Source organism: Etheostoma cragini, chromosome 10 (assembly GCF_013103735.1).
Source record: "Etheostoma cragini isolate CJK2018 chromosome 10, CSU_Ecrag_1.0, whole genome shotgun sequence".
Classification (NCBI taxonomy): domain Eukaryota; kingdom Metazoa; phylum Chordata; class Actinopteri; order Perciformes; family Percidae; genus Etheostoma; species Etheostoma cragini.
The window spans coordinates 15355230-15365803 of NC_048416.1; the positions used below are offsets into that span (position 1 = coordinate 15355230).

The window sequence follows — 10574 nt, forward strand, 5'->3', positions numbered from 1 at the left end:
GGTGTGTGTGTGTGTGTAGGGGTGTGTGTGTGTGTGTAGGGGTGTCTTCCTTTAAGCTCTGAGAGGCTACATACTTGCTTGCCTTTCTGCCTGGCCAAACCTGGTCTGTCTGTTTTTATTTATCCTTCTTTTCTTTTCCTCTGTTCTGCATGGTCATCAACACCAGCAAGCCCATTCTGGCTTCTTGTCCTGTCTGCTTGGGTCTCGGTACATGGCTGTTTGTCTCTTTGTTTGTGTGGTTGTGTTAATGCCAACAACTGATGTTTTTTGTTGGTATTGCTATCCACATGGAGCAACATCACAGCAATTATATGGATGAATGCACTGAGCAAACCCTGAAACAGCTCTTCTTCTGGGTTTTACTGAGAAAAGAATATCTATATAATTGTTGTCATTTTTCTTTTAAAGATATGCCCCAGGTTTTGCCCATCAATGGCAACTCTTCCGCCTCTGGAGAACCACTAACAGATAGGCTATTTAAATAAATAAATGGACAGACAGGCCTCTATTCTAGCGTTTTTGCCTACATAGCTGTTTTCAAAGACTGACCTTGGCTCAGTCATCACCTACACAGATATGCGATAGCATTGACCCTCTCCCTGTTAAAAGGTCTTGTCTCATTTCACCAAATTAGTTTAACATATCTGCAAAGAGGGAATATACATTGTTCAGAGAAAAATCTAAACTTAAAAGTGAACCTGCAAAAAATTGCACATTTGCATTAGTCCCGTTTTGGTGTTTCATAGGTAGTTGTGCTGTTCCAGCTCATTTCTGGGGAGTTTTCACAGAGTTGCCATAGTTCAGGAATAAGTTTGTTTGATGAAAATATTGATTTTACAGTGTACAAACATGTTTGTTCAAGGCGGTCTCCTGACATCAATAGTCCAACGTATCTTTAGTCACATCTAAAACACGAAACCTCCTAATAGGACAGCAGCACTCCATGTTGGGTTTGTATGTAAGCTTATAATATCGCTGCCTGACTGGTGACTGACAGGCTCAAGACAAAGCATTCATATGCCCTGGTGACAGACTGACAGGCTGAGGTTGGAGGCAATTTAAAGTGCTTTACATTAAATATTAATGAGCAATCAAAAACGTCATAAAAATAAATACAAGAATAAAAGGGTAAGGGGCGACCTCTAGGTCACCCAGTAGGAGCACCCTCCTCATGTAGGCTGAGTCCTTTGCAGAGGCCTGGGTTTAATTCCAACCTGTGGCCCTTTGCTGCGTGTTATGCCCCATCTCTCTTCCACCTTTCCTGTCTATCCACTGTCACTAATTAGGGGAAAATGCCCCAAAATATCTTTTTTTTTTTTTTTAAATTGTCCCTACAAATAGGTTGTAGGGAGAGGTTTGGGAGGGGGAGGGGGACGACGACATAGTTATTAGGTCTGAAGAGGTTAGTTATACAGGAGAGAAGTCAACTGAGTTTGTTGCAAAACCTTTCACAGTGCTCATTTTTCATTTTGTGACTTTCAATTGAATAAAAGACAAGTCATATTTCATCATCTAAGTTTTCTTTAAAATAGTGTTAAAATCTCGTCCGTTCTCGTGAACTCAGTTTCTTGTCTCGTTTTTTGAGCTGAGTGTCTTTTCACACCCATAGACTTAAGTCATGATAGCGATGGGTGGGATCTGGTTACCTCCCAGTTACTTTTTTCTATCCTGTCTATGCACTCTAAGACCACTATCTGATTTTTAGTTTCATTACAGTCATGCCTGCGCTGCTGCTAGTGACGTATCCAAGATGCTGCAGTTTAATATCCTGTCCGGACTACTTAGCCCAGATCACAGACAATCAAGCGAAGAGATTCCGTTTGTTGCAGGACTCAGTTTTGTGTGTGTGTGTGTGTGTGTGTGTGTGTGTCTGTGTATGAGAGATGGTTACCCTTCCTTGGCTGTGTTTGTGGCACTCTTGGGTCCAGCGCTGTCCACACCGATGTCCTGGCTCTTGCAGTGCCTTTAACACAGATGCGAAGAGAATAAAACACTGACCCACACCTGCCCCTTGTCTTCTTTTTTACAGAACACATCAGGGATGGAGTCACAGAACCTTGTGGACGATCTGTCGCCAAAGAAGAACACAGTTCTCAAGGTGTGTGTCTGTATCTATATGTGTACCTCACATGGGAGCCACCCAACTCAATGGGTGGTCCAAGAATGTGTGATTTATTTTTTACGTAGTATTATTATTTTTGTCTGACAAAAATATGTGCAGAGGGCATGTTGTACAGCTTACCCATTGAATGTATCAAAGCCAAGAGCCAAGCCTTGGTCACCGTACTGAGGTGCATATCTTGTCCAATAAACTCTGTTAAGTGGGATTTATGCTTATGTGGAGGCTCTCCCCAGAGTTTTTGTTGTAGCCTACGTAAGTGGACTGAAGTTTGCACTTGTGCCTCGAGCACGGTCTGCGTCTAGCAGGACCAACGTGTGTTTTTCTTTGCGCATAGGGAAGTATGTGGTAGTGTGAGTGACAGAGTGATGGGGATTGCTTCGGAACAAGTACCAACTCTAGAGGCATTGTGGGAGAAGCAATGTGCCTCCCCTGTGCTTTCTTACCAATATGGGAAAGCGGTAGCATGAAAAGTTGACCCTATTATTGACTTTATGTTCTGTATGGAGAAGGAGAACCAGGAAATGAGTAGGGGAAAATGCAACGCTACCAGGCCACGGCCAATCGGACCAATCACAGCTGTTGCAGTCTGTGTCCCCGTGACATGTAACATGTAATAAGCTTTTGCTTATTCGGTCAGGGATCCCAATCGGGTGCTATTTTGCTTACTTGACACACTGGTGTTCTGCTTTTAAGCCATGCAACTATCATACATGGCTTTGTGGTGTTTCTCTTAAAGTGGAAGTAGTTTTGCCTCATGAGGTAGCAACATTAGCAGGCCAGGGTTTGCACAGTACCTGACGCAGTGTAATAACTTGGATAGTCGATGCTTCCTCTGCAAACTGCTTTACTCTTGCGTATCACGAGACCAGAGTGTGACCGCAGCCTTTGCGATTAGAAAATTTCATTTTGACATATTAGGATTTAATTGCAAATGCAATTAATTGTCAGCCCTAATGAGGTTGCTATTGCTCAGCTTGTTCCATTGCTCAGGCGCCTATGCTGTAGGCCTTAATATAATATTTTATTTGCACACTTACACCCACACCACTGCAGGGTTTTAGTGGTTTTACAACCTTTAACCCCTTAGCAATGAATACTAATGTTTAACTTGGTTCATTCTGCAACAATAAGCGACTCTTCTTAATCTTCTTCACAAACTTGTATCCTCTTAATTCCAGTTCAGACCAAAGATTTGCAACAAGTTGAAACTTGGAACTACTTGCAACTGCTTGCAACGCACCGGTCTGCAGCGTTCTAAAACCTGCCAGTTCACACCACTGCGACGAGACGGTGTATCATCTCCATAGTAATGACTTGTACTTCCATTCTAACTTCAGACTTCCGGGCTTTTTGTAGCTGAGTATGTCAATTGTTGCGTCTATATATGAATGTGAATAATGTTAGTGATAGTGAGATGCTTGTTGCAGTTAAATTTCTATTGGTTTGTCCCAGGCGCCCACTCCCTTCAGTCTCTCTACAGTAGCCTGTTCCACCGCACGTTAAGCCTCCGTCTATCTGCCATTTCAATCGGTCATCAGTTTATAACATAGAAATAAAATGGATTATTGATCATTTTATTTCTGTAGTTTGTAGCTAACTTTACAAGCAGACTTTTCTATTGGCTGTTAAAACAGGTGACTTCAGTTACATTCTAAAACCAGCCTGTGCAACTTCACCAGCTAAGTTGCAGTTAAATCGAGCTGAGACGGGCCAGTTCAGACCGCGGGAACCTTTCTCTGCAAAATTCTAAAACATTTTTGTCTGGTCACAAATCTTTGGTCGGAACTCTGCTTTAGAAGGATGGGGGGAAAAGACTTCTAGTAGTTGAGGGAAGGTTGTTTATGTTTGTAGTAACTAGATTTGAATTTAAATGGTATTTATCCAAACTTTACAGCTTAGTAATGGTCCTGTTGTGGGGTCCCGCAAGCGTCCGTCAGAGGGGAACTACGAGAAGGAGAAGGAACACTGCATCGCCCTGTTTGACCAGTGGTCGGAGGCCGACCAGGTGGAGTTCGTCGAGCGCCTGATCTCCCGTATGTGCCACTACCAGCACGGCCACATCAACTCCTACCTCAAACCCATGCTGCAGAGGGACTTCATCACTGCGCTGCCAGGTACAACTCCAGATCAAAATGACTGGAGAAGTTAGTAGTACAAACTGTTAGTAGTACAAACAGTTTGTACTGCAAAAAGGGTTTCCTTAAACTTTCACCAAAGTTTTGTTAAGGCATTTTTTTAAATATTTGAAATAAATAGCAGTAAACAAGGATTTCTTTTGGAAATGATGAACCCCAGTCACAGAAACTCAAAAGTCATTTGAATTTTGCAAACACTTATTTTGTCTCTTCTCTTTCTCCCTTTAGCCCAAGGCTTAGATCACATAGCAGAGAACATCCTGTCTTTCCTGGACGCACGCTCGCTGTGTTCAGCAGAGCTGGTGTGTAAGGAGTGGCAGAGGGTCATCTCTGAAGGTATGCTGTGGAAGAAGCTCATTGAGCGCATGGTCCGCACTGACCCGCTCTGGAAAGGCCTGTCTGAGAGACACCAGTGGTAAGAATGGACAAACACCCATTTAACACACATACACATAAAGGCTTAGCCATCCTAACTTTGTGTTACATTAAGATCTAAAAATGGCCGCGCTCTGGCAGAAATTAAGAGGATGCTATCCGAGGATATTGGTAAACTATTTAGTTTTCAGTGTACATGTTAGCTTGAGCTTTTTTGGCATTTAATTTAGGATAAAGGAAAGCAAGAGAAGGACAAACTACAGTTATACTTGATTTTTCTTGACTTTCTATTGTAGATGCAACAAAATCCCAGTGGATACGAAGCAGCTGTAATTTTTATATGTCTTTCCCCAGGGAGAAATATCTGTTTAAGAACCGCACGTCAGAAGTCCCACCAAACTCCTACTATCACTCCCTTTATCCTAAGATCATCCAAGACATAGAGGTAAGAGACCGTGAAATGGATGTCAGTATTAACTGAATACTTTTTATAGACTTCAGGAATTGACTTTAAAAAAAAGAGCAACTTTCATTATTGCATCAGATTATTTTTTCCCCTCATTGTTAGAAATCCCTTTGCTGTCTAGTCTAAAGGAAACGTATTATTTTATTTCAAACTCTATAAAAAATGAATCCGTTCATATGGACTCATTTGAAACTATAAAAAAACAAATGATATAATTATTTTTTTATATAAATGACCAACATGTTTTTTTTTAATTATTTTATTGACCCTAAAACAGGTGGGAAAAATCTAACTACATATCCCATTGGTTAATCTAATAGTGTTTTAATCTATAGCAAATGTCTTTACACTTTGCAATATCTTTTTTATTTAGTAATTTTTTAAAACTTTGCTTCACTCACAAAGAAAACGTTGATTACAGCTAATTGTTAACATTGAGTTAATTGTCAGCCTTATTCTAACTGAGTGATAATCTCATGAACAGATCACATTGTATACTGTCGCCTCTAATAACTTGTTTGTGTTTTTCATTGTTTCTCCCTCTTTTATCCAGACTATTGAGGCAAATTGGCGATGCGGCAGACACAACTTGCAGAGGATTCAGTGTCGCTCCGAAAATAGCAAAGGGGTTTACTGTCTCCAGTACGACGACGACAAGATCATCAGTGGCCTTAGGGACAATTCTATCAAGGTACGTGTGTAGTGAACATCTAGGACAGTCTGTGATTTAGCTTGGGCCACTTTATTGTCTTTACCACTGTGCCTGTCCACACGCAGGCTCTTTTTCTAAACGTTCTGGTCCAAACCTGCCTCCAGAGATCTGTATAGTTGACATGTTAGCAGGTACTTTGATTTAAAACTTGATAAAAGGCTGTTCGTTTTATTATTTGAGGTATCATTTCCCTATGTTCTAATTTCGAATCACCCCTGTCATCATTGTCTAAGTGGACCATATAGGAACAGGCAATGCACAGATCCTGGAAACAAAAAACTCATTGCCTAGAATTAAAGCTGGTAGTACCTGTTCTGTACAACAGCAAAGCAGCAGAGAGGGAAACCCTCATCAGGACCACTTGATTGCAAAGTAGTGAGTGAGGTTAGTTGTTACTGCTTTTTGGCCATTACACCGCACCTTTCCACATTTCCAACATGTTAATGATAACTGCATTCACTGTACAAAATGCAAAATATAGCCCCACCCATCATTTTTGAAGAGCAGAGTAGTCACAACTAGGGCTGGGCTAGATGGCCAACATTTTGTGTGTGTGGGTGTTTTTGTGTGGGTTTAGCACTAGCAATCTCAGAGCTGTTTCTGGCTAAACAATAATGTATTAAATAGGTTAAAAAGGCCTATATCTGCAGGGATTCTTCCCAAAATGTTGTCAGACACTTTAAATAACAAACAGAGCCTGTCAGTGGCAAAAACAGCACTTTAATTAAAAGAAATTGACGATGCACATTTGCCCTCTAGGGTTAGATTGCAGCATTGCGGCTGCTGCTCAGTGTTCTCGCTTAATACTGCACCAATTTCATAGATTGTTGTTCCTATCAGTCACTCACACAAAAAACACTATAGACTAGGGCTGAACGATATCGTTTTTCAACATCGCTAAGTGCGCATGCGCGATAGTCACATCGCAGGACGTTGCGATTTTGACGCTAATCCTTTTTTGCTGCTTAATAGAAAATAAACTTTCACCGTTGTCCTTTTACAATATTATTACCGGCCGACCCTTCCCCTTTAAGACAGGTAGCCATGTGACCAACGTGTGTGACGTTAATCCGATTTATTGTTATGGAAAGTGAGGCTCGCCGTCTGTAGAAAAGTATCAAAGGCAGCAGCTGCCGCTGACACAGTGATGTTTATAGTTTTTGATGGGTAGTCAGTGAAGCTACAGTAGTCAGTGTTTTATGTTTGCTGCAAATATGAACTAAATCACCTGATTAATGCAACATATTCACGATGTCTCCCGGCCATTTCCCCCCGCAGAAAGCTGTTACCAGCCAGGCTAAAGATAATATAGTTACCTTAAAGAAACAAGGGGTCTGTTCGTACCAACTAACGTTACGGTTTGGAGTCGCGTTGTCACTTTTGCAGTCCTCTCCTTTTCAACAATTCTTCTTGTGATGGTGCGTCTTGAGGGAATTTCATACTTGCCGTCATTGTTGTGATTCTCACACCGATGTCCTCCACAACCCTAATGGGCCTGCAGTCTGTAGCTATCCACGTCGCTATGGGATTTGTTAGCTTCTCTTGCCTTTACTTATCTATACAGTGAGGAAAATAAGCATTTGAACACCCTGCTATTTTGCAAGTTCTCCCACTTAAAAATCCTGGAGGGGTCTGAAATTGTCATCCTAGGTGCATGTCCACTGTGAGAGACATAATCTAAAGAAAAATCCCCAAATCACAATGTATGATTTTTTTTTTTTAAACTAGTTATTTGTATGATAAAGCTGCAAATAAGTATTTGACCACCTGATAAAATCAATGTTAATATTTGGTACGGTAGCCTTTGTTTGCATTTACAGAGGTCAAATGTTTCCTGTAGTTCTTCACCAGGTTTGCACACACTGCAGAAGGGATTTTGGCCCACTCCTCCACACAGATCTTCTCTAGATCAGTCAGGTTTCTGGGCTGTCACTGAAAAACAAGGAGTTTGAGCTCTCTCCAAAGATTCTCTACTGGGTTTAGGTCTGGAGACTGGCTAGGCAACCACAAACGGGTGCATCTAATTTAGGATAATAAATGGTGTGGAGTCAGACACTTTGAAGGCAGACTAACAGGTCTTTGAGGGTCAGAATTGTAGCTGATAGACAGGTGTTCAAATAATTATTTGCAGCTGTATTTTTTTTTTTAGATTATGTTTCTCACAGTGGAATGCACCTACGATGACAATTTCAGACCCCTCTATGATTTCTAAGTGGGAGAACTTGCAAAATAGCAAGGGTGTTCAAATACTTATTTTCCTCACTGTACACACGCCGAAGCCTCGCGCCACTGTGTTTCGTTGAATAATTTGCTGGCATCAACGGTCAAGGTGATATTTCAGACTGGAAGTACTCCGGTGAGAAGAAAACAAAGCCTGTGAGCAACAAACTTTAACAATAATACAGAAATAATAAAATCTGCGTTAACGTGCGATAAAAAAATTGTTGGCATTAATTAATTAATTAGTTTACGTTTTTAGTTTATTAGTTTATATATATATAAATAAAAAAAATACACACACACACACTCAATAGCTCTTTTGATTCCAAAAATTGTTATTTTTTTTTAAATTGTTCATGAACAAGCTACTGGTACAGAATTAGCTTGTGCCTCCAGCCATGTGGTTGTTCGTGGCTGGAGGGAATGCAGTAACAGCCAAACGTTGAGGCCCAGTGATTTAATCTTTGCAGCCTTGGGTTGAAAGCCTGAATGTTGATCTGTTTATTGTTTTTATTTTTATAGCATCAATCGAGACTATCAAATGTACACTTAACAAAGATTGTAACGTTTTAAACTACCAATGACCTATAGAAATATTTACATTGATCTTGGGCTTCCCCCTGAAAGTCAATCATTACTCACCCCTCAATCGACTAGGATTTAGGGCTTTTTTTTTTGTCCGTAAATGTGCAGCTACTTCTGTGCAAAGTTAGCGCTCTTCAATGTAACGCTACACTGCAAGGAAAAACCATACGGGACAACATTAAGTTGTCCCGCCCCCTCATTGAAGATGTCAACGATGGATACAGGCAGCTGTGGAGCCGGACCCAGGGTGAGCCTGAGTGACAGCTGCCGGCAGGAAGAGAGCCTTTGCCTGCTCATGCTCCAAGATGATGTTCATCTTCTGCTTAGAAGTAGTGAATTTACAGCTCAAAGCAACTTAATACGATGTAGTATCTGACTTTTATCTAGTTTTTGCAAAAATGTTGGCATAGTGTAAGTTATTTTATTGAGTTGCCTCTTTTGTGAAAAGCTCTGAGTGAATTTAAGGTTGGGCTTTTCTTGGTTCAGACGGGTTCAGATTACGGAGCATGTGTTTTTTTTTTTTTTTTATTACACTTGCCTTGGCTACAGTAGTTAGGGCTGTCTTGGCTTTTTGGTTGTTTTCTGCCTACCTGGCTTTGTGTATTTAATTCATGAATTCAATCTTTTCTTCTGGCGCAGTATGGCTTATCATCTTATTGTCCATGTTGTTGAGCCCAGCAGACACTGAGACAAAACTCAAGTGAATATAGGATAAAAGGGCTCAGCTCCAAACATGTTGTGTGTTCCACTTATCTGTCTGGCCTGGGAGAAGAAGAGGAGGGGAGGATGGAGGCAGGAGAAGAGCGCATTTGTCTTCTTATTGTTCTGGAGGAAGCTAAAGTACGCACAGGGAAAAGCTGAATGCTCTTGCGTACACATGTAGAGCATGGCACAGCAGTGGGGAAATGGGCCATGAACTGACGTGAGAATAAGCCATTCTTAACATGAGTCAACTCTGCAACTTTTTTTTTTTTTTTTAAACCCACTTATTTCTCCTCTTTCTCTGTGTCCTCCTATCTTCCTCTGCTTGACTTTTCTTTCTCCCTTCTCTTCCCACTCCTGTCCTTTCTCCTGATAGATCTGGGATAAGCAGTCTCTGGAGTGTCTGAAGATACTGACTGGTCACACAGGATCAGTGTTGTGTCTGCAGTATGATGAGAGGGTCATCGTCACCGGGTCTTCTGACTCAACTGTCAGGTACTTTCGCAAATTTTGTTAGAACACACTGTATTTTTGAGAAGACCAGCGACTAGTGTCAGCAAGATAAAAAAACATGTTTAAATGATGTAACACTGTTACTCCGTGTTACTCAGGCTGGATGTTTGGAGGATTTAAGAGGATTTACTACCATATTATGCTTGGGTCAAATATCAGTATCATATATGTTTATCTTCATTAACCTAGTTTTAGTTTTGAACACACACATCCTTGGTTAATTTTTGCAACATAATGAGATAAATAGTAAATTGGCAATAAAAGATACATATGAAAATCAGAAATGTAAAACTATTCTAAAAGCTGTAACAGTCAGGTTTTATATTTCATTTTGAATTGATTACTCACTCAATAGAGTATTGAACAAAACCTGGTTAATTAAAACACAGATTAAGTGCAATTGATGTGTTGTTTTTGATTCTCGGCATGCCTCAGTTTCCATAGCCAGAAGACAAATCAAAGTACTTGTTGACAGGTACCAAACATTTTTTTTAAATGGAAAACTAAAAAAGGCGAGCTGAGCAGGTACCATGTAATGAAGAAATGCCACAGTCTATCATTTCATACACATCAGTATATGCTTATTATCTGCCCAGCCATGACCAAAATACCTACAGCAGTTTACGATTAGTTCCCACCCAACCTACAGCTGCTGCTGGTCTGGCAAGGGAAGTGTGTGTGTGTGTGTGTGTGTGTGTGTGTGTGTGTGTGTGTGTGTGTGTGTGTGTGTGTGTGTGTGTGTGT

General features: G+C 40.8%; 1 protein-coding gene and 1 long non-coding RNA gene across 5 annotated transcripts in view; one reads left to right on the forward strand and one right to left on the reverse strand.

The window, feature by feature from the left end:
* LOC117951206 overlaps positions 1–3546 on the reverse strand; it is a 10170-nt gene extending 6624 nt beyond the window's left edge. Inside the window, exon 1 of the long non-coding RNA XR_004658089.1 lies at positions 3401–3546. This is a non-coding gene — a long non-coding RNA (uncharacterized LOC117951206). The remainder of the gene's footprint in view (positions 1–3400) is intronic.
* The window catches only part of fbxw11a (F-box and WD repeat domain containing 11a), an 18231-nt gene that overhangs the window by 3293 nt on the left and 4364 nt on the right, over positions 1–10574 (forward strand). For all 4 annotated transcript variants that reach the window (XM_034882795.1, XM_034882793.1, XM_034882794.1 and 1 more), the window contains 6 exons: positions 2030–2098; positions 4017–4236; positions 4486–4672; positions 4987–5077; positions 5652–5789; positions 9694–9812. In XM_034882795.1, the coding sequence (XP_034738686.1) occupies positions 2030–2098; positions 4017–4236; positions 4486–4672; positions 4987–5077; positions 5652–5789; positions 9694–9812 (824 nt within the window). The remainder of the gene's footprint in view (positions 1–2029; positions 2099–4016; positions 4237–4485; positions 4673–4986; positions 5078–5651; positions 5790–9693; positions 9813–10574) is intronic.